Below are 24090 nucleotides of genomic sequence, written 5' to 3'. Positions count from 1 at the left end.
TCGCGGGGGTGGGGGGGGGGGGGGGGGGGGGAGACCTAGAGGGTATTAACCAAGGCTGGAACTACCGGTTCAGGGTAGTCAGTTGGACGCTGAATTGCAGGAAAGGATCAGGGCAGAGAAGGCCCTGGCTACAGGAGGTCTGGTCTTGGTTCCGGATCTAGGAAATCTTTTCACGTTTTTGAACCTCATGTTTCCCCACCTTCAAAGTACGAGAAAGCAAAGGGAGCTGGGCCGGGATAGGTAATGAATGGAGAGGTGTCGGAAGGCGGTACAATACAGGTCTGTGTGTGCAGGAGGACTTCTCTGCGGGTGGAAGCAGGAAGGCGGTGTGTCTGTGCAGCAGGGGGCTTGTGAGTACGCAGGGCGCTGCGGATGGGGCAGGAAACTTCAGAGGCTCTGCCGAGTGGGGACTTGGGGGCGAGGAGTCGGGAGCGAGCCCAGCGGCCGGGCTGCAGGGGGAGACTGCGCGAGGAGGAGCAGTCACAGTGGCAAAGTCACTGGGAGGCCTAGCGCAGCGCTCGCCGGGCGAGGGGCCAGAGCGGGGCCCGAGCCCGGCCGGAGGAGGGGCTGGCGGCAGGCCGCGGCCCAGGCGGGCTCGCGGGAGTGAGAGAGGCGAGGCCGGACCCGCCCTCCCGGCCCCCGCGGCCGTCGCCGCCCGGGCCCACGCAGGCTCCGCCCACAACACGAGTCACGTGTGCGCCACGCACCCTCCCTCGGCGCGGGCTGGGGGCTAGCAAGTCACTGGGAGGCCTAGCGCAGCGCTCGCCGGGCGAGGGGCCAGAGCGGGGCCCGAGCCCGGCCGGAGGAGGGGCTGGCGGCAGGCCGCGGCCCAGGCGGGCTCGCGGGAGTGAGAGAGGCGAGGCCGGACCCGCCCTCCCGGCCCCCGCGGCCGTCGCCGCCCGGGCCCACGCAGGCTCCGCCCACAACACGAGTCACGTGTGCGCCACGCACCCTCCCTCGGCGCGGGCTGGGGGCTAGCGGGCGGGAGGGGGTCGGGGTCCTGAGGGAGGCGGCCCCGGGGGCGGGCTGGGGCCTGGGCCGGCGGCCCGGACCCTGCCTGGGCCGACGGACGCGGAGAGGTGGAGGGCTGGCGGTCCGGGGCGGGGCCTGTCGCGAAGGGCAGGGCCTGTTGCTGGGGCTGGCGCAGGAAACGGGGAGAGGGGGCCGGTCCTACCGGCTGCCTGTCGGGCTGCTTGTTTACTCCTGGCGGGGGAGCTTTAACCCGAAGGGCGGGAGGGCGGCTGGGAAAACGCGGAGCTGGATCTGCGAGCTCCCGGAGCGGGAGTGGGGCGGAGGAGGGGCGGAAGGCGGGACTGCAGCGAAGGTGCCAAGGCCGCTGCGTTCCTGGAAGGGTCCAGCTAAAGACGCCCAGGACAGTTTTGCTTTTTGTTGTTTTTTTTGGTGTGTGGGTGTTTTTAAATTTCCTGGCCTGTACAGCTCCCGCCCCCCCGCCCGCCTTCTCTCTCTCTCTCTCTCTCCCTCTCTCCCCCTCCTTCCCTCTCTCTCTCTCTCTCTCTCTCTCTCTCTCTCTCTCGTTGGTGAAGGGTGCTCGCCCGCAAACCTTTCGGCCCTGAAATTCTTTAAACCTAGGATGGGCTCCCCTCCCCGGAAGAGAGTGCTGTGCAGACGTGCTCGTAGGGATCCCTGCCTTACGAGGTGGATGTCTGCGTGCGTGTTGTCTCGGAGTGGGTCTCTGCCACTTTTCTTAATCCAGGAAATGATTCAGTTGCAGGATCGTCATATATTTTTGCGTGTCTGCGTGTGGCTACAGTTACACAAATAAGTTAGTTTATATTCTAGGCATTCCAGCCTCTTGAACTTAATTTTCCAATTTGCACGGTAGATGAAAAAGCTTTTGGTAAAATGTAAAGTGCTCCATAATGTATTAGTAAAAAATGCCTTCCTCAATTTAGTTTTCCATTATCTGAAAAATCACCTGGTACCATACAGAGATACTGTCACATATAATTTGATATTGTACTAGTAACTACCATGTAACCATTTTATACCTGAGGAACTGAGGTTCAGAAAGACGAAGTGGCATGTCCGAAATCACCAAGCTGGTAAAAGAGCACAAGAACATGAGTCCTTTGACTCCTAAATGCTATCCTTCCTTTCCTCCCTCCCGTTTGTGTAGTGGACATATGTGATGTCTCTCTCCAGCGTTCATTCCTCTGGGACATCAGTCCTCTATTCCCTGTGGTTTTACTTAGGCTCAAAATCATAGTAACCCTACAGTAGTCCAAAGTGGGGCATTTTAACTAAGCAGAATCAATTAGAGTCTCTCCCTGGAACTAATATGTGAATAGTGAGAAAGAGAATTTTGTTTTCTCCTGGTGTTGCTAAATCGGGATGTCATAGTTGGTAGTTGCCAGCAACAGGCTTCCCAAGTGTATGAAGGAAGCTCTTTTTTTGTGCGGGGGGGTTGTGTTTCTTTTGAAATAGGAAAGAAGGGGACTCATAAAAGGGGGCAAGCAGAAAGGAGAGATTTAGAGCACAAACCCTGACAACTTTGTTTAAACCCGAGGTCTGGCTGTGTCTGTGGCCAGTATAAACTCCTGGATTTCCCAGTTAAGTGAGCCAACAAATTCATTTTTTTGCTTAAGTTAGCATGAATTCAGTTCCTGTCACTTGTCTCCAAAGAGAGGGCTGACTAATAAGTTTGGCACAGGATTATTTCTTTATCCCTCAGAAAATAATGGAAGTTGGGTGCTGGCCACAACTATCACTTCTTAAGTATTCTAGTTCCCATGAGTCATACCAAGTGTCCCATGGATATGGGTAGACAGAAGAAAATAGAATTCTTCCTCAGTATTATTGTATGGTAAACAGGACACCAGCCAACAAACTCAAATTAGAAGTTGGATAGATAACATTTAACCTTGGGCTATTGTAACAGTCTGAATCATGAAGAGGATAAGAATGAGATTTTTGAGATGAGATTATTAGAGGGCTTTTAGTGAAAGGGTAAAGAAAGAGGGTCCAGTAACGACTACTCTATTAGTGGATTCAAGCTGAAGCGTGGGAAGGGGACCGGTCAGTTTCAGAGAGGCAATGAAAAACGACACTGAACTACAAGGAGCAGGGGCCTTAGGCATCACGGGATCTTTGAGACAGATAGAGTCCCTGACAGATCATTCTTCTTCCTCCTGAACGATTCTGGTGATGGACAGCTAGGTAGCCATTGAGCAAAAGGTGGTCAGTGGTCCAAGGAGAGCAGGGAAGGATGAGCACGTCCTTCACATACTTTTTCAGTGACTCTAAGGGTCTGGGGATAAAACTATAGAGGCACCAGAGAGACTGGAACTGGTCCGATACTGATACTGTTGTCATGAGAAGAAGAAAAGAAAAACATTAAAATTTCAATATATACGATACCAATCCGTTGCCACTCCCTGGCTTCCACGGGGAGGATTCTAGCTGGCTCAGTCAGCTGCTAGGTCTTTGACAAAGTTCAGAGACAGAAGTCAGGAGCAGGCTATTTATCCATTTGAAGAAGGAGGAGAAAGAGGGGAAAGGGTAGCAAGGAGACAAAGAGAACAAGGTGAGGACAGTGCAAGACAGAGGAGGAGGAGGGGAGAGAGACAGCTGCTAATGGGGGTAGGATTTGGGGGGACAGAAGCTTGAAGAGAGGAGTTTTGGAAGCTTTATTATGTGTGGTGAGATGAAATTCCTTCTTGGCTTCCTCCTAAAGAAAATGTCAACAAAGACATATTATTTTTAAGGCTTTTTGGAACTGAATTGTTTTTTTCTCCTGGCTGTGTCACCCAGATTTCACAAGTCTGCCATCAGCATTTCATCACCCCTCTAACTCACTGAAGGTGCTATAGTATCTCACCTCCTGCACCTTTCCCAGTGCATAGAAGAAATCAGTGACAATGATAACTTTCATTTATCAAATGGTGGGTTAGCATGTTGGCCGTGGGACCAGTGGATGCCAAAGTATGTGATAGTAATGATTTCCCAGACATTTTGGCTTTTAGTATTCATGTCAAAGAAGCTTGGCGGGTTATTGGCTAGTGAATTTTCTCTTTCGGTGATTAGTTTGGATTGGGAGGTCAGCCATGAAGGAAGAAGAGAAACAGCAGACAAATAACAACCTAGGGTGGTCTGGGACTGGATAGAAATCTGGTTCCTATATATGGCAGATCTTCACTCCCACGTTTGGATGCTAAATGGCTGAAAACCTAGGTGAGGTGCTAGCCACTTCTCTTGCCTTCAGGAATCATTTATAGCTTATCGGGGGTGATCTGAGAGGCAATCAATTATACTGTCAGATGGAGAAAGTTGGGATTTGGTGATTCAACAATTTATAAGTGAGAAGACTGTGAGTGGCCATGTCGAAAACAAGTATTGGCAAATCGGACTGCTCCCAGGTGGATAACGCAAAAGGATAATTGAACAGGATTTCTACTGTAATGTATTTTTAAAAAATATTTATTTTTGGCTGCACTGGGTCTTCATTGCTGCGCGCGGGCTTTCTCTAGTTGTGGCGAGTGGAGTATTCATGTCAAAGAAGCTTGGCGGGTTATTGGCTAGTGAATTTTCTCTTTCGGTGATTAGTTTGGATTGGGAGGTCAGCCATGAAGGAAGAAGAGAAACAGCAGACAAATAACAACCTAGGGTGGTCTGGGACTGGATAGAAATCTGGTTCCTATATATGGCAGATCTTCACTCCCACGTTTGGATGCTAAATGGCTGAAAACCTAGGTGAGGTGCTAGCCACTTCTCTTGCCTTCAGGAATCATTTATAGCTTATCGGGGGTGATCTGAGAGGCAATCAATTATACTGTCAGATGGAGAAAGTTGGGATTTGGTGATTCAACAATTTATAAGTGAGAAGACTGTGAGTGGCCATGTCGAAAACAAGTATTGGCAAATCGGACTGCTCCCAGGTGGATAACGCAAAAGGATAATTGAACAGGATTTCTACTGTAATGTATTTTTAAAAAATATTTATTTTTGGCTGCACTGGGTCTTCATTGCTGCGCGCGGGCTTTCTCTAGTTGTGGCGAGTGGGGGCTACTCTTCGTTGCGGTGCGCGGGCTTCTCACTGCAGTGGCTTCTCGTTGTGCAGCACAGGCTCTAGGTGCGAGGCTTCAGTAGTTGCAGCACTTTGGGCTCAACGGTTACGGCTCGCGGGCTCTGGAGCACAGGCTCAGTGGTTGTGGTGCACTCGGTTGGTGGCTCCGCGGCATGTGGGATCTTCCCGGACCAGGGCTCGAACCCCTGTCCGCTGCATTGGCAGGCGGATTCTTAACCACGAGCACGGGCTCTAGGTGCGCGGGCTCAGTAGTTGTGGCTCGCGGGCTCGGTAGTTGTGGCACACGGGCTTAGTTGCTCCCTGGCACGTGGGTTCTTCCCAGACCAGGGCTCGAACCCCTGTCCGCTGCATTGGCAGGCGGATTCTTAACCACTGCGCCACCAGGAAAGCCCCTACTCTAATGTATTATAAGGATTCTTAAGGCAGGATGTGGCCTAAAGCTAGATGAATTGTAGAGAATCACCGTGGGGGAAAAAAAAAAAAGAATCACCATGGTGACTATATGGATGTATTATCAAGGTAAGATTATGGGTTTCCTGGGCATGTATTTGACTGACTTTCTTCAGAAAACCAAAGATCAGGAAGGCTCACTCTTTTCATCTAAATTAGTTTAGGCAGGTCTATGGAAATAGGAGAAATTTTTTTCAGTAAATGATTTCAATTTGAAAAAACTAAATTTGAAGGAGAAGCTAAGTTTCAGACCTTATGTAGGGCTAGTGAACAAAATGGCATGTATTTGAGGGGGTTAACAGCTTGGCAAAATGAAACTCTGGCAAGTTCTCCGGAGAAAAGGCCACCAGCCCCTTCTCTGGGAAGCTGTGGAGTGGGGAGAGTACTACCGCCATGGGAGAGAAAACAAAAATAGAAGGCTTAAGAGCAAAATCACATGACAAAAAACACAGGGCAGGAAAGTAATTATTGTTTTTGTGGGGTTTTTTGGCCATGCCACATGTGGGATCTTAGTTCCCCGACCAGGGATCAAACTCTCGCCCCCTGCACTGGAAGCACAGAGTCTTAACCACTGGACTGCCAGGAAAGTCCCAGAAAAGTAATTATTGTTGATTGGAACCTAAGAAACTAAAATAAGGGGTGGCATGGAGGTGCATTCACAATGCACACTTTTCTGGCACTGCTTTGCTTCTTACTGGTTGTTTTACCTTTGCTTGATCTCTCTTTTCTCCCAATCTGCTTTTCTCGTCACATTTGTTACCTCGGGGGTAAGATGACTTCAGCCCCCAACCCCACTGGGGTGTGACCCAGTCCTCTTCAGTTTCACAGTCTGAGTTTTCCTGTCTTTTTCCAGGAAAACTTTTTCTAACTTTTACTGGAGTGGGAAAGCTGGCTGCTTCAGCCCATTTTAAGGACTTTCTATGAGAAGACTGTTTTTACAAAGGTTACACTGGGGAAGCCGAATGGAGAAGGACTCCCAGTGAGATTGGGAGCGGTTCCAATAGTATTTGTTGAGTTGACGGAACTGGTATTTTCACCACGTGGTATTTTCCTGTACCTGGTATGCTTCAGCGTGAGAGCCATGCCTAGATAGTCTTAAGCCTGGGCAGAAATTTTTTCCTAGGCCTCTCATTCCTGTGTCTCAGTTACTAGCATCTCCCCTGGGGCACCATGGAGGATGAAGCTGGAGTTGGTCCACCCTCAAATTGGTACTGTTCTGGTTTTTATCTTCCTGCCCTGAACAGTGAGATGAACATACTTTTAATCCTCATTTTTTATGTCCTCACTAGAAAGCAGACAGGGTTGTTCCAGAATGGATTTCCTGTGTCATAGAAATCACAGAAGCATAAAAGGAAAAACCAGATGTGCACAGAGAGCCTGCCTGGGCTTACACATTCTTTCATACCCAGAGTTATAGGGCTTTATGGTCTGTCTTCCCAAAGTCAGCTCATTTTTTTCCCTTGTGAATACGCACTCTTTCTTGTATTCCCAGTTTCAGAGCTAGGAAGAAGTAAGCAAGGATCTGGGTGTTTATGCACTGGGGTGTGTCTGTGAGTATCCTTACACATGTGGGAGCTTGTTTGTTAAAAAGTATGGCTGTGCAGATCTAAGCAGCTACTCCAGGGATACCCTTAAGCTTTGAACAGCCTACTTGCAACCTGTCAATCCTTTCTCTTCAACGAGATGCAAAGCCCACCTTCTCCAGGAAAGCCTTAAAGATTGGGTAGATCAGAGAGAAGATGCCAGTTGCCTCAGGCATAGCTGCAACCGACTTTCTCTTTATTATTATTTAAAATTCTTTTTTCCTTTTGGCTGCGTTGGGTCTTCGTTGCTGCGCGCGGGCTTTCTCTAGTTGCGGCGAGTGGGGGCCACTCTTCTTTGCGGTGCGCAGGCTTCTTATCCCGGTGGCTTCTCTTGTTGAGGAGTATGGGCTCTAGGCACACAGGCTTCAGTAGTTGCAGCGCGTGGGTTCAGTAGTTGTGGTGCACAGGCTGGGGGATCTTCCCGGACCAGGGATCGAACCCGTGTCCCCTGCATTGGCAGGAGGATTGTTGACCACTGCGCCACCAGGGAAGCCCCTTTCTCTTTTGAGTTCCTGAGGCTTGTGCCTTTTAGAATGAAAAGTTTAAACTAGGTGTTGGGTCTGTTTTGGTCACTAGGACACATTGTACTTTTTCTAAATCAAAAGAAAAGGATAAAGTCTGCTACAAATGCAAAATTTGCAGTATTATCCTTTTTATTTGAAACTCATAGCCTGGTTTGAGGTTGTGATATGGAAGCTGTGTTTCAAACTGTGTATCATAGAGGTAATAGATGTCCCTGGTCTAAGTGGATGAGAAGCAGGGTGGCAAGCAATTGGGCTGTTGGTATCCTGATGCCCTAATGTAGGAGAGCTAAATTCTGGAGGGACTAGTTGGGATTAAAGCAGTGGATAGGAACCTGTTCAGGGATAACTTTTTGGTAGTATAACCAGATCCTTGATTCTTTCTTTCTTTTTAAAATATATTTATTTATTTGGTTGCACCGGGTCTTAGTTGCGGCTCTCAGGCTCCTTAGCTGCAGCACGTGGGCTCCTTGGTTGTGGCATGCAAACTCTTAGTTGCGGCATGCGTGTGGGATCTAGTTCCCTGACCAGAGATCAAACCCGGGCCCCCTACATTGGGAGCGTGGAGTCCTATCCACTGAGCCACCAGGGAAGTCCCTCGTGATTATTGCTTGAATATTTACCATATGCTAGACACTGTTGTAGAAGCTGGGGATACACAGTAAACAAAACTACAGTCTCTACTATCCTTGAACTTATAGTCGAGTGGGTGGAAACAGGCTGTCAGGTGGTGATAAATGCTAAGAAGGGAAATAAAGCTGGGCCAAGGGATGGTTGGGTGGTGCTATTTAGATAGGTTAGCGAGGGAATGTCTTTCCCATAAGAGTGCTTTTGAGCAGGGACCTGAGTCAAGTGACGGAGCTGGCCATGTGGATATCTGGAGGAAGATCATTCCAGCCCAGAGGAACAGACTTGAAAAGACTGAGTTGGAAGTGGGTCTGAGGAAGAGCAAGGGGGCCTGTGTGGCTGGCACTGGGGCACCCAGAGAAGAGTGCTGGGTGGTAGGACCAGAGAGTTGACTGGGGGCCTTGCAGTGAGGGAGGTGGGAAGCAGTTGCAGGTTTTGAACAGAATGGTAATGTGATCTGACTTAGGTTTTAAAAGGATCACTCTGGCCGCTGTGGTGTTGAGCGCAGTGTAAGGAGGCCACAGAAAAAGCAGGGAGAGCCGGTAGAAGTCCATTGTGGAAATCCAGCTCAGAGAGATGGTGGTCCGCCTAGTGATGGAGGGCTGGAAATGGAGAGATGTCACTGATCCTGGATATATTTCCTAGATGGAATCAACAGGATTTTCTGGTGGATTCCACGTGCAGTAAAAGAAAAAGAAAGGAGTTAAGGATTAAAGAAAGGACTGCAAGCTTTTCTTGTTTCTTTGTTTCCTGAGCAACTAGAAAAATGGAATTGCCATTTACCGAGATAGGGAGAAGCCGATTTGGGAGGGAAATCAAAGTCTGGTTTTGGACGTGGACATTTGAGATCCAATCTGATATCCAAGTGGAGGTGTTAGGTAGATCATTGGTGTTCAAGAAGCCAGGTTAGGTATAAAGTGAGGCTCTGGGGGAACCTGAAAACTCAGTTCATTCCATAGGCTGCGTCCTGTTCTAAATAAGTGGTTAGAAAGTCTTCACCAGCCCTGACATCTTCTCAGCATCTGAGGCACGCTTCCAACTGGGGATTGCCTGGACCATGGATGGAAAAGCTCTCGTCACTCCCCAGGTTTCAACCAGCAATTCGTTACTCACCAGTGTTTATCAAGTGCCTACCCCACGCCCGGCACTCTGCCAAATGTTGGGTATTCCATGGAGACAAGACACACTCCTTGTCCTCCTAGGATGTTCAGTGTTGTGGGAAATTAGGACAAGGGAAGGGAGATTTCGGTACAATGCACTGGGCAGGGGAGTGAGTATAGGTCCTACTGGACTTAAAGGAGAGGCACCTAATCCAGCCTTGGAGGCGAGAGAAAGTGCTATCTAAGCTGACTCTGAAGGATGGGTAGGGATAGCCAGATAAAGACATGAGAGAGGGGGCGGAGGGTGTTCGGGGCAGAGAGAAGAGCATGGGTCAAGCAACGAAAACGTCTGTTCAGGCAAAGGACAGAAGTTCAGTTTAGCATGTACGGAGTGCAGAGTGAAGGGGCTGGAGGCGGAGAGCTGCAGGTAGTGGCTGGAGAACTAATTAAGAGCCCCACCCTGAAGGATCTTAATGAGCAATGCTGGGACTTTATTATAAAAGCTACAGGAAGCCTTGGAGGAGTTTGAAGCAGAGGAAAGAGGCTGGTGTAAAGCATGGATTGGAGGGAGGCAAGCCTGGAAAGAGTTACATCAGGGGATGGGAGGTTGTGGCAATTTCAGACTCACAGTGCCCTGAAAATCTCCCCTAAATGTGTCCATATAACATGAGACGAGGCCTGGGTCTGCTTTGCTGAACCCCAGCTTAATGGGAGATGCTCTCTGAGAAGCTAATGACTTTGATGGAAAGGAGGTACCAGATGCCTACATTTTAATAGGGGGCCACGGTAAGGGGCAGTTCTACGATGGGACAGCCTCCAGGGAGGGCGAGCTCTACTCTGGAGGGTGGGGCTGTAGCCAAGATTGGAAACCAACCAGTTAAGAGTTTTCTAAGCACCTCCTGCTTTATGTCCTGTGTGCTGCACAGTATGTGTTTAGGACAGGGCATGGAGTCCCTGTGGAGGTTCTGAGTGCTGGGTGTGTGTTTGGGAATGGATGTTTGTGAGGGAAAGTTCTCAGTCTGTGTTAATGTGCAAAACTTTGGAATGCGTACTGACAAGTACATACCTGCAGTCAAAGGGGATATTCATTCAATATATGCTGTAAGAGAGCACGTGCCTTTTGATGGCCTGTCTCAGACAGAACAAGCTCTGGGTTCTGTTCAAATTTAGAGACTCTTTTGGTTCACGCTGCACACAGCAGGCACTCACATAGTTGTCAAACGAATGATTGTTTCCATTTTATTAAAGTTTGATCGTTTTAGGAAATATATAGGTTGGGTTACAAGTTTGAACTGGATGTTTTAAGAAAAATAAACTCACAGCCAGGCACCAACATCCATTTACAAAGTCTAGCAGTTTAAATCCTGGAATGGAATTTATATACTAGCTGGAGTCCTATCTCATGTCAAAAGCTTTCGCTATTTCATTTCATTCAACAAACATTTACAGAACGCCTTAGCCAGGCAGCACTGGGTGTTGTTGCTGGAACTAATTTCCCTTGCCTCTGTGCCACCTTAGTCTGGGTGCTGCAATTAAAGCTTAGTTATATGCTATCTTGTATTGTTCCTTAATTGTTGCATGTGCATTCATCTACTTCCACCTAGGCTGGATGTTCCTTGGGGGCAGGGACTATGTTATAAACTTCAGGATAGGTGAGGGACTTGGCAGAGAGCTGAATCTGCGGAAGTGAGTAAACACCCCGTTTGAGGAAAAAGGGAAACAGAACCAAAAGCTATTTGTGACTTGTAGTAATACATAATATATCATAAGACACCTTAATAATTAGGGCACATACATTGGTTGTTAATTAAGTAAAATATTCCTTTAATAATAAAATGTAAAATTCGAATCTGCATTTTCATGTTAAGGGCAGCCGTTGCATATTAATATAATTGCTGTGGTCCCCCAAATGCTTTCATTCTTGTGCTCTTGAATGCAAAACAAGAATGTTTCCTTGAGGATGAGAATTAAAAGGTAGAACCAGTCTTTGGTGAATTAGTCGATGGCAGAATTAGCCTTTAGCAGGATTTCTCAACGATGTCACTATTGACAGTTCAGACCAGGTAATTCTTTGCTGTATGGGGCTGTCCTCTGCATTGCCAGACGTTTAGCAGTACCGTTGGCCTATACCTATTAGATGCTAGGAGCGCCACTACCCCCAGGTGTGACAATCAAAAATGTCTCCAGACTTTGCCAAATGTCTCCTGGGGGCAAAATCATCCCCAGTTGAGAACTAATGTCCTATAGGAATTTTTTTTTTAAGATTTTTTTCTTTTGTAACAAATGGTGGACGGTGGGGGAAGGGAAATAATATCTAGTGTTTATTTGGTGTGAGCTAGGCACTATACCTGTGTTTTTTTATTTCATCTTATAAAGAAACGGAGGTTCAGAGAGGTAAAAGAACCTGCTGAAGATCATAAAACTAGTTCAGCAGTAAAATCAGGATTGCAAACCAGGCTTGTCTGACTGCAAAGCCTTTAGTCCTTTCCTACACACTCCCCACTGCCTCTCTGCAGGAAGAACAGCATACCTCAAATTGAAGGTGGACTGACAAACTCAACAAGTATGTCCAAAAATATTTTAAAACTTCTGGGGGGAGGGGATTTATTTCTTTTATCCATTAAACTTATTTGAATATGACTCTATGCTCGCACATATAGGTACTGGGGCTCCTCACTACCGTTGTGGCTCTGGTCTTATCTCTGAAAAACATAGAGCAACACAATGGATCAGCTTCAATTCTCCTTGTTACAAATTATACAAAAGCCAGAGCCTAACGGTGCCAAAAGCAACTGGTAGTGTTTACATAAGGGCTGAAGGCTAATAGTTAACTTTCTCTCACGTTAATTCCAGAAACAGCAAATAACGCCTCACTTTACAACTACAAACGAGTGAGATCGAGTAAAATGTCATAAAATGGAGAAGACAACATTAAAGCAAAGGAAGATGGAAAGGTTGGTTCCAGCGTTCCCTCCCTCTCGCCTTTCGCTCACGCTCGGCGGGTCGGGGCGGCGCGGCCTGGGTCTCGATCGCCCCCGCCAAGCGCCCGTCGGAGGCGCCCGGAGCCCGCTGGCGGCATTTCCCGCCTTGGGGCGAGCTCGGCCTCTCTCGGAGAAGCCTGTCCCGGATCCCGGCTTGGAAAAACAACAGCAAGAAACTTTGGCTCGGTGGCCGGTTCAGTGAAAACAGGCTAAGACTCAAGTTTGGTTCGGGGCTGCAGCCGCCGGGTCCGACTTGGGGGTGGGGGCGGGGGCGTCACCACTCGGTCAGGTTCAAGTGCGCATGTGCGCGAGGAGTCGCTCGGGCACTTATTGAGCGCCCACTGTCTACGAGCGGCCGGGGGTGTGTACGCCGGGCGCGCGCTAGAGGGGTATTGGGGCGGGGGGCGCGGGCGCGCGTGGCCGGCGAGGCGCGCGCAGGCGGCGTGCGCGCGCGGCGCCGGGGGAGGGGTGCGGGGGACGGAGGGCTGGGGGGAGGCAACGGAGGGAGGGCGGCGAGGGGGTGTGTCCCCCGCCTCGCCCGGGCGCTCGCTGGCTGGCGCGCGCCTCCGCTCCCTTCCCGGGCGGGGAATCCGGGCCGGGTTGTGGCCACGGCCGCGTACGTGAGCGCAGTGTCCCGGAGAGGGAGGGCAGGCCGGCCAGGTGGGCGCGAACGGAGCCTCGGCGGGCGGGCGGCCGGAGCAGAGCCGGGCGGTGGGCCGCGCCGGGCGGGCGGGGGCCGCGGCAGCCGCAGCCCCGAGCCGAGCCGAGCTGTCCGAGCGGGAGCTGCCCGGCCCGTGCCACCGCTCGTGGCGGGGCGAGGTGAGCTGCGCGGGGACCTCGCGGCGCTGCAGCCCGGGGACGGGGGCGGCCCGGGAACTTCCCACGCTCCGCACGCCCGCGGGGGCCGGGCCGGCGACAGGAGGGCCCGGGAGGCGGGCGCCGCCGGGGCAGCGGCTGGTCGGGGCGCGGGGGCGCTGCGGCAGTGGCCGCGCCGGCCGGGAGAGGGTGGCCGCCCGCCCTCCCGTGTGCCGCCTTGTTTATCTCGCCCGCCGCCGGCGCTCGCCGAGGAATCCCCTCCCCAACTTTGAGCGCTGGCCGGGAGTCGCCTCTCCGCCGGAGGGTGACCTGCCCCCTCCCTGACCCTTTCCGGCCGGGCCGCCGGCCCAGTTCTCCCGGCGCCCCGCGCGTTCCTGCCCGCTCCGCCGAGCGGCCAGGCGGGCGAGTGCCGCGCTCCGGGACGCGCGGCGCGACACACCCTCCACCTCGGGGGCTGGCCCCCACTCTCCCGGTCCCCTTCTGCCTTTCTGTCCACCCCCCGCTTGTTTCTGCGCGCCTTCACCCTGCCTCTCCTCGCCGGCGGCCCCTGACCCTCCTCAGCACTGGTACTGTGGGCATGTGCGATGCCCGGGTGGGGGCCTGGACGGGGAGTTTGTCATGTGCAATTTCAAAGGTAGCATTTTCTTTTCTGCCTGGGAATTCAGGGCTCAGCGCCTTCACTTTGGGACGGACGCAGTAACCTAAAGAAGCCCACCTGCCAGGCGGCGAGGGGGGGGGTCCCTCTGCCCCCTTGATTGCAGGCAGCCTGGGCCAATGCTCGGTGCTTTGGAGCGCTTCCCGCAGGCCGGCGTTCTCCTGATGCCAGGCGGCCAGGTGCAGGGGTTACCTACAGGCCACTGGTCCGTTCTTTACACCCCCTTTTCTAGAAAAGTGTATTTGGTGCATTTTGCCTGGAAGTGAGTGATCAACAGGTATTGAAGGCCTTTTCGACACCCTCCTAATATGTTGTGTAAACAGAGGTTCTGGGTCTCAGGGAACTTGAAACACCAGGAAACATAGCAATTAAGTTCAACTCCACAGGTACTTCTGGGGGGCTGCTGCGTTCTCAGCACCATGCCAGGTTCTCTGGGAGATAAAAGACACTCAAGAAATCTAAGGCCTCAGAAAGCCTACTGACCAAGTAGAAGTGATTTGAGAGCTCAAGTTCAAATTAATGTGCTCAGACTGTGTAAGTGACTGCAAATGCTGGGGGACAGGGGGGACTATTAAAGACAAGGTCAGAGTTCGGGAATGGACTTAGAGTCCTAAGTTAGGAAATAAGTTATGCACGTGAAGGATAACCGGTAAAGGCTAAAGGCAAGAGAGGAAGAAGTAACCGGTGTGAGAGGTCAGAAAGGGACTACGGAGGAGAAGGGGTTCAAACAGTTATCTCAGTGATGAGGATGCAAAAGATACATGAGATGATTCCCTCCAGGGTTTATAACCTCGGGGGGCGGGGGGACAGAAAGACTTGAACATGGGAAATAAGACCTCAAGATAGGGCACAATGACCTGGCAAACTGCGAGGTGTAGAATAGGTGCTGTTGGCGTTCAGAGAAGGAATACGGTAGGAATCACCAGAACTGTGTTTCTGGAGTGTGAGACCTTTGAGATGGGCCATGAGGTGCAAATGAACATGACTTTTCCTGAGAGACAAGGAGATGGCCTTGGCCAGACCAGGGGATGTTTCCTGAACAGTAGGAGATAAAGATAGAGAGGAACGATGGTTGAGGTTGTGAACGTCCTGGAAAGCCAGACTGCGGTATTGCATTTTACACTGTGTGTACTGGGGAGATAGTAAAGGTTTCTGAGCCAGAGACTGATGTAACGAAAGGGTATTTGGAAAGATTTTTAAAAGTAATGTTAGGAGACAAATCAGTTAGTAGGCTGTTACAGTTGTGGAGTGCCCAGGGCTTGGACTGGGATAACTGGAAATGGAAAACAGTGGATTTTAGAAGCATTACTGTTGAAATAATCTGTTGACAGGGGCAGGGTGAAGGAAGGAGATGAATGGAAATTAATTCTTTGTGGAAATTGATTACACGCCAGGGCCTTGGAGCTGCTGTAGTTGGTAACTTGAGAAATCGGAAATGTGTGTTTTGGAGAGAAGTAATTGACACTCAGGCTGCAGGGAAGTTTCTTGTGTTTGCCAAGACGTCGAAACATAGGTGTCCTGCTAGCAGCTGTGTCTCTGAGGTTGGTGGGAAACCAGGGTGTGTAGGGTGGAAAAGGCTGCCAAAGCCGGGGAGGGAAGGCACTCCGAGGAGTGTCTTCTTGGTCATGGGGTGGTGGGCAGTAGAGGATGCTGGTGAGGGGACTGGGGGTCTGAGTTGGAAGGCTCTGTTCTGTCTTGCCATTCAGAAGATACCACCTGGTCCTGAACATGAATTTGGCAAAGCAACTCGGAGGAAATGTGGCTCCAAGGAGGATGGGCCACTTCTGCTAACCAGGAGGGTGGGATTGGAAATTGGAGGGAAGTAGAATGGCATTCACTAAGCACATACATTGCTGGGCTTTGAAATACGTTGAATTTTGCTCTCCACCAAGACCTTCAGTCTAGTCCTGTTTTCCCTTTGTAGATGTGCATGGGGGAAGCAACAAGATGAGGGGGCAGCAAGATGATCTAAAAGAGGAAGGAGAAGATTTTGGGCCTAGGGATAGTGCCTTTCCCAGGGCCAGGTCCCTGGAAGCCAGTGACCAGCCCGCAGAGGGGAGCTGGGGCTTCTCCTGAGCTCTGAATTCTGCCTTCCTGTTGCAAGGGTGACTTAGGGTGATTTGCTGAACAAATTCCCTGAGCCTCAACTTGCAGCATCCGAGGGCTGGTGAATTTGAAGGGTGATTGCAAAAAGTTGCAGAATGAGCGAGGATGTAATTGCAGTTACTTAGCCGTTTCTCTGAGATGCAGGATCAGTGAAGTAGCAGGGGAAGCTGACTCGTGTGGGGAGAGGTAGCCATCAGATATTTTTTTCTTTTTAGAGAATATATGACCGTCAAAAAAAAAAAAAGTTGCGTGGAGCACTGGTGGAGCTAATCTATCCGTTAGAGAGCAGTGTTTTCTACACTGTTTCGACTGTGACCTACATTAGGAAATAAAATTTACATCATGACCTAGTATACTCAATCATGTATGTAAAAATCTAATTTAAGTTCATGAGTACTACGTCTTTTGCTTGGTGCAATCTTTTCTGGTACTTTTATTTTCCATTCCATTATTTTTTATTTAAAAATGCTTATTGTTTCCCACTAAGTCGATGTAACCAGTCTGTAATGGATCATAACTCACAGCTATAGAGCATTTTCATATCTAAGAAGTATTTAGTAAGCTGCGCCTGGGCAGAGCTACCCTTAGTCGTGCTGGAGGTGGAAGGAAGCATGAGGAAGGGATTGAAAGATAGGAGAGATAGGATCCACCTGTGATTAAGGAGCAAGGCAAGACGACGAAATGCCAAGATGAAAAATAAGTAGCCGTAGGGCTCAGGAGAAGGGGCCATGCTTGTTTGGCTTGGAAAAACTTTCTGGAATAAGGAAGGAAGTCTGGGAAGAACCCTTCGGGGTGTCTCGTGGTGCCACACAGGTGGGGTGTGTATCACGGGCCACAGCTTGGAGTTCGGGGTGTACGTAGCGTGCGGAAGAGTGAAGAACAGAGGTCCTTGGGAGAGGGGGGAGCAGTCAGGCTGGAAAGGTCAGTTAGGGTCAAAGGGCAGTGGAAGGGTTGTAAACGGGAGGCCCGAAGAATGCGTTCAACCTTCAGATGAGTTGTCATTGGGACCACGCAAAGGTTTTCAAAAATTAGGAGCAACCCAGAAAACCTCTGGAGTGGGGACTCTCGTAAAGAGTCAGCGCAGGCAGGTCTGTGCGGCTGCGCGGCGGCTGCCCCCCCGTGGGCGGGAGATGGCCCGGGGCCCCCAGCCGTGCCAGTTCCCCTTCGCTCTGTTGCCTCAGTCCAGTCGAAGTCAGCTCCCTGCTCAGCCCTGCAGGCCTTTGGGTTTGTGACCTGAGTTTTCAAGAGACTCGAAGGCCAAGCAGGGACTTTGGGACCGCGTCCCCGGCCCTGGGTGGCCACCGCAGGGATTCGGGTAGGAGTGTGACGTGGAACCTGGGCGCCTTGTGCGCACATGAGTTGTTTTGGGTAGGTGAGCAGCACTTTCTGAGTTGCTGCCGGCTGGCACTGTGAAATGGTTTTCTGATGACTGGAATGGCACTAATTAGAGACGGCTTTGGGCTGTATTCTCTATGGTGAAGCCAATTGCTAGCGACCCCAAGATCTCTCAGGCCTTGCCATTTTCCACTTCGGGCTGACCTGGTTAGCTGGTGGCTCCTGGCACGTATCCTCTGAGAACGATGTCGGGGTAATAACTTGGTGAGATGTGAGTCATGGCCGCCAAGTGCCGCAAGACATTAGAGTCTCAGGAGCTTTGGTTCTGTGAGTCAGTAATAAAGGAACGGCAAGGAGAGGGGCTGTGTCAGGGGGTAGGCCTCCAGGATCCAGAGATTGAGAAGCCGGGATTCCTAATGACCACGGGATAATTGGTTCAAGGTGTGAATGCAAACGACTCCTGGAAAACTAGGCTGATTTGGGACCAGCTGAAATGAATAAGTTCAGATCTCTGTGATCTGGAGACAGTTTGGTTTACCCTGGGGGTCCATAACCACCTGTGATTCAGAGCCCTTCCCTGGGGGAGCCACAGGTGACAGGGACTGAATAAGAGCCACCCTGCTTTATACAGGTACGCAGTCTGATTATTTTAAAATACGGGTTTTGGGGAAAAAACGTAGAAACTGAAATGCTTTTTGCTTAACTGCTTGAAAAAGTGTGCCCTTAGGATGCAGGGATAATCAGAAGTCAGCCAGATCGTATCAAATTAAACCCATTTCCTGTTTTATGTGATGGTTACTAGATCAGAGAAATGGTGCAGCAGCTATAGTACACTTTGTCTTTAGTAAAGTACTTAATTTCTGAAGATGTGACGGTCCATATTAAATAAGTGGTAGAATGTGGGCTGGATGGTGTTATTAATTTAATTTGATTGTCATATGCAAAAACTGTTAATTAGTGTCACCGAGTCAGCCTGGAAAGGGGTCTGAAAATGAGTGCCATAGGGTTCTATTCTTGGCCTTGAGCTGTTCAACATTTATTCCAGTGTCGTGGATCAAGATACGGAAGGTATGTTTGTCAGCTTTGTTGATGGCGTAGAGGTGGGAGGAATTGCTTATTTAGTAGATAAACCAAGGTTCAAAGATATCCAGAATGAGGGCCCAAATTTTAAAAAGAAATTCAGTAAGGGATAAATGTAAAGTCTGATTTAGTTTTTAAAATTTGAATTGTAATGTTCATACATTCTGGTAAGATAATTCCACTTCTGGAGACCACATCCAAAATGTAGATGATGCTTTGTGCACAGAGATTATTTAGAAGTTTTTTTTTTTTTCTTAAACTATAATGGAAAATTGGAAACAACCTAAATATCCAATGGTGTGACTGGGCTGGAAGTATCTGAAAGTGATTCCACTAATATTCCATAATAGTGGAATATTATGGCCATTAAAAATAATGTTTAGGAATAATTTTAAAATAACATGGACAGATGTTTCTGCTAAAAGTTAAGGTGCATCCACAATATGATTTCAAATCTTAAAGAAACAAAGTGCGTAGAAAATGACTGGAAGGAAATATACTAAAAATTCTAATACCAAAATACTAATATTGGTTACTTCTAAATGGATGAGTTGAGTGACTTTCTTGTTTTACATTTTAAATTTACTGTTTGTATTTTTTATAGTGTGTATGTATATCACAGTGGAAAAAACACTACCATATATGTAAGTATATATATTTTTTAAAATATACTTTATTTTTTTAGACCAGTTTTGTGTTCACAGCAAAACTGAGAGGAAGATGCAGAGAGTTCCCATACACCCCCTGCCCCCCTCACATGCACATCCCCCCACCATCAACATCCCTCACCTGATGGTACATTTGTTGTAATTGATGAACCTACACTGACACGACATAATCACCCAAAGTCCATAGGTGACACTAGGGTTCACTCTTGGTGCTGTACATTCTGAGTTTGGACAAATGTTCCCACCCTTATAGTATCACATAGAGTACTTTCACGGCCCTAAAATCCTCTGTGCTCTGCCTATTCATCCCTCCCTCCCCACAACCCTTGGTAACCAGTAATCCTTTTACTGCCTCCACAGTTTTGCTTTTTCCAGAATGTTATACAGTTGGAATCATAACAGTATATAGTCTTTTCAGATTGGCTTCTGTCACTCGGTAATGTGCATCTAATCTTCCTCCATGTCTTTTCGTGGCTTGATAGCTCATTTCTTTTTAGCACTGAATAACATTCCATTATCTGGATGTCCCACAGTGTATTTATCCATTCACCTACTGAAGGACATCCTGGTTGCTTCCAAGTTTTGGCAATCATTATGAATGAAGCTGCTATAGACACCGGTATGCAGGTTTTTGTGTGGACATAAATTTGCAACTCCTTTGGATAAATACCAAGGAGGGCAGTTGCTGGGTCATATGGTAAGAGTGTGTTTAGTTTTGTAAGAAAGCACCAAACTGTCTTCCAAAGTGCCTGCACCATTTTGCATTCCCACCAGCAAAGAATGAGAGTTCCTGTCGCTCTGTATCCTCACCAGCATTTGGTGTTGTCAGTTATCTGGATTTTGGCCATTCTCTTAAGTGTGTAGTGGTATCTCATTTTAATTTGCATTTCCCTAATGATTTGTGATGACATCTTATGTGCTGCTTTTGTTACCTGTATGTCTTCTTTGGCGAGGTATCTGTTAAGGTCTTTGGCTCCCTTTTTGATATTGAGTTGTTTGTTTTCTTATTGTTGAGTTTTAAGAGTTCTTTGTATATTATGGATAACAGTCCTTTATCAGATGTGTCTTTTGCAAATATTTTCTCCCAGCCTGTGGTTTGTCTCTTCATTCTCTTGAACACTGCTATTTTAAAAACATTTTATCGTTCAAGGACAGGATGGGTAAAGGTAGATGATTCATTTAGTGACTAATCTTGAGTATTTACCTGCGTGTGTCAAGCACTGACTAGGTACTGTAGTCAAAAAAAAGAAGACTCAGTCCCTGATCTGAAGTTGATGATCTGATTGAAAGGGGGAGACTGACAGGTAAACAGACAAGCACAGTGTAACCCTGGTGGTCCTCCAGGTGCTGAGGAGGGGGAAGATCATGTGGGAAAAAAGTTTTGAGATTGTTCTGTTCATGAGTTAAATGTGAGCCCTGAGTGGGATGAGGCTTTTTAGAAATTGAATCCCATTCATAACTGGATCAGAAATTCCATCATTCCGATCACAGGGTCTAGTTTTAACGACCTCTGCTGGTCATGTGGCATTCGGACCACTGGGGAGCCATGATTTAAAAGAAACATGAACAAACAAGGCTTCACCCACAGGAAGGAGACGAGGATGCTGTGGGATCAGGAATGACCGGAGTACATTCATGGGGTGGGTACACAATAGCACTTTTCAAATATTTTCGTGGTTATGAGGTATAGGAAAGAGTCGACTTGTTCATTTCTGCTCTGGTGTTGGAGTATGACCAATGGATGGAACAACTGCTTTATCCTCTCTAGCTTCAGATTCTTCTTCTGTAGAATGATTGCGTTACATGATTCTTTATCCACTGAATGATTACATGAATGTGATGAGCTTTAAGGTTCCTTTTAACCCTAAAGACGGGGAGAGCAGATGTCAGTTCTATCAGAAAAGGAATTTTCTAGCTGGCAGGCCTGTCCAACAGTGGAAATGTCTGCCCATGGAGTAGTGAGCTCCCCATCATTGAAGGTGTTCAGGTTGGGCTGAATGCTGTGGATTAGGGGTGCTGTAGAAGAGAACAGGAATTAGGCTGGGCTCCAAAGTGCTTTCTAATTCTTGGGTTATTGTGTGACTTGTCAAAGCTGAAAGATAATGTGGAGTATGGAATATACCTCTAGTGTGTAGTACTGGGGTCAAATCATCATTTTAAGCTCTTTAAAAAAATGTTAATAAGTGGGTCCTAACATTTTCAAGAGATCTTCTGGGGTTATTTTAGAAAGGAGGAAGAGAACTATTCCAAGGTGAGTCAGGACTCAGTTTGTGGCCCCAGGGCTGCTGAAAATGGAATTTTGTCTTTAGGAAAAGCAAGAAAGTGGGTGTGGGGTGGAAAATGGCAAATAACAATAAATAACACAGATCGACATACGGAAGACTAATATGTTTATTGGCCGGTTGTATTCAATATAATGAGTGAATCAAGATGGGGACCTTTAACTGACTCCTGGGTCCTCTGCTTGGCTGTGGAGGATCTGGGAGTGTCCTTGACCATCTCCTCCTTCATTTTCTCCACTGCAGATCTATATCACCAGGTGCAGAACGTTAAAACCATCCCAACATCAGGGACGAGTCTGAACCTTGTGATTGCTCTGTAGGCTTAGTGACAGAGGGAACAAGAGACAGATTTAAAGAAACTTTTGGGTGGGATTTTCCAGGAATGCATATATTTAGTTGCTGTCCGACAGTAAATTTGTGGTTTGAATGAAAATTTTTTTTGTTTTTGCATTTTTTTTTTTTTTTAAGCTGTATGCGGACCTCTCACTGCTGTGGCCCCTCCCGCCGCGGAGCGCAGGCCCCGGAGCGCAGGGTCAACGGCCATGGCTCACGGGCCCAGCCGCTCCGCGGCATGCGGGATCCTCCATCCCGGACCGGGGCACGAACCCGCGCCCCCCGCACCGGCAGGCGGACCCCCAACCACTGCGCCACCAGGGAAGTCCCTGTTTTTGCATTTTTATTATTTGTAGCTTACACGTGGAAGTTTAATTTTGCCTAAATTTTACTTAAATATATGGTTTATTTAGAATCCACCCTGATTATTTAAAAATTTTAGATTTTCTTCCTGATATTTTTGGATTACTTTTTTTGCTGTTGGGGACACTGCAAGGGCTAGGTCCCTTAGCAAACATTTCTTAGAGAAACTCCACAAGGAGAACAGAGGTTTATCTCATCTTTTGGAGAAGAACACAAGATTTCGGTCACCAAGTGATTCATGCCTATATCTTGGCATTTGAAAAAAGTCAGTATTGGGCAAGAAAGTGCTCTCTTCACGTGCTGTAATTTCAGGGTGCACACCTAGGGGGCGTCAGTTTTCGATGTATGTAAAAAATGTAAGCAGAAGTTGGTAATTGGAACTAAAGTTGGAAGTCTTTGTGCCCTTGATAAAAGGCCCAGGCCGCCTTTATCTCAGTATCATTTGGACCTCACACAGTGTATGGCACATCCTCTGTGCTTGTCACATTGCTGTGAATCGGCTCCCTGGGCCACAGAACAGTGGGTATGGGAAAAACTTAGGATATCGTACTTTTTTTTTTTAAAGGCAAAATATGATAAGAAGTAACAGCTCTCAGCCTTTTTTGTCCTTTGAGTATTGGGAAGCCATAAAACTCTTTTAGTAAAAACAACCACACTAAATGGTTGTTTTTCAAAGTGCAGGGGGAACGAGAAACTCCCTGTCCTCTATTTTTCTTCTGCCGAAAACAAATTGCTCCTGGTGCGCCGTTCTTAAATTCCTGTGTCCTCTATCCATTTTAATCTTGTTATCTATTTTTATGGTGACTGTCGCCATGGTACTTGTGCTCTTTACATAGCACAACAGAGATTTCAGATGTCTGATAGGACGGCTCAAAGTTCTGCTGCAGCTAGCAGAGAAACTGTACTGGGGTAGTTTTTTTTTTTTTTTTTTTTTTTAATTGAGGTGTAATTTGCATACAGTGGAATGCTCAGATCTGAAATGTGCTGTTTGATCAGTTCTGACAAATGCATTTCGAGACAGAACATTTCCATCACCTCCGAAGTGTTCCATGTGACCTTTTCCAGTGAATCTTCCCCTGATTGGAAAGACCACAGCTCTGATTTCTATCACCCTAGGTTAGTTTTGCCTACCCTAGGTCCTTAATATTAGAATTTTGTGTTTCTAAGGACTTTTTCACGTAGTGTCTTGAAGAGGTGGAGGTGGAGGAGTGTCTGTGTTTAAAAATCAGCGTTCTGTGTGGTTAGGTGGCCCTGGGGGAGTAAATGATATTTTGGAGCTTTTCTAATGTGGTGGTCAGATTCTTCCTTCTCTTTAGCCCACAGGATCTGAATTTATGTTAGAAATCCTGATTCCCGGATGGAAGAGTCTGAGGCACAGCCGGCTAGGCCTGGTGTGGATTACGTGTGGTTGGGCGAGGGCTGCCATTATTGGCAAGTCCGCGTGTGCGCCTGCGTGTGCGTGTGCGTGTGTGTGTGTGTGTGTGTGTGGTGTTGGAGAGCTGGAATGCTCAACTAGAAGAACTGAAATCGCTCCTAGGACATCCCTTTGAATTACCCAGAAGTCCCCTGACATGCCTTTCTCTTTTTTCTTTCCTCTTCCTTGAAGTAGTGTATAAAGTGAACGGTCCACAGAGTCACAGAGTTGGGCTTCTAATAGTGAAACAAGATCTGTCTTGCAGAGCCCACTGCTTTGCACTGCTGAGCGCTCAGCCTCCCGGGACGCGTGTGTGAGTTTGGAGTAGAAATTGCCCCCAAACACGTGACTGAAATGTACGGAGCAGGGTCAGTTTCTTTCTTTTTTAAAAAAATTACATGGTGAAATGAAATTTTCATTACACAAGTAGTACTTGAACACATTCTCTGTAGGGGAAAAAAAAAATGCAAACCTTCCAGAGCAAACAAAATCTTCCTTGACAACCACTCCTAATCCCAGCCCTTCCCCAGAGGTTAACCACTGTTACGAGTTTGTTGGTATTCTCCAAATGCTTAACATACTTGCATTTATACCTAAAGAACTTAAAAGAAGCTAAGTGCACTACCAGTAGTAGTGTGCTGGCCCCCTCCACCCCACTACATCTCAGGGATGGCTTCCTGTCAATATGTATAGATCTTCTTTTTTTTTTTTTTTTTTTTTTTTTTTTTGTGG

The 24090-nt window shown here is 48.1% G+C and overlaps 1 protein-coding gene across 2 annotated transcripts in view; it reads left to right on the top strand.

Annotated features, from left to right (window-relative positions):
- The first annotated feature begins 12203 nt into the window (after window positions 1–12203).
- ZNF395 (zinc finger protein 395) overlaps window positions 12204–24090 on the top strand; it is a 37745-nt gene continuing 25858 nt past the window's right edge. Inside the window, exon 1 of one of the 2 annotated variants that reach the window (XM_007108018.2) lies at window positions 12204–12279. In XM_007108018.2, coding sequence (XP_007108080.1) covers window positions 12242–12279 — 38 coding nt within the window. In that variant the 5' untranslated portion in view covers window positions 12204–12241. Of the gene's footprint in view, window positions 12280–12928; window positions 13126–24090 lie in introns of those variants that run through there. The other variant, XM_024130789.1, reaches the window with a different exon arrangement.

Source organism: Physeter macrocephalus, unplaced genomic scaffold (genome assembly GCF_002837175.3).
Source record: "Physeter macrocephalus isolate SW-GA unplaced genomic scaffold, ASM283717v5 random_280, whole genome shotgun sequence".
In the NCBI taxonomy this organism is placed as follows: domain Eukaryota; kingdom Metazoa; phylum Chordata; class Mammalia; order Artiodactyla; family Physeteridae; genus Physeter; species Physeter macrocephalus.
This window is presented reverse-complemented; position numbering and strand designations above follow the sequence as displayed.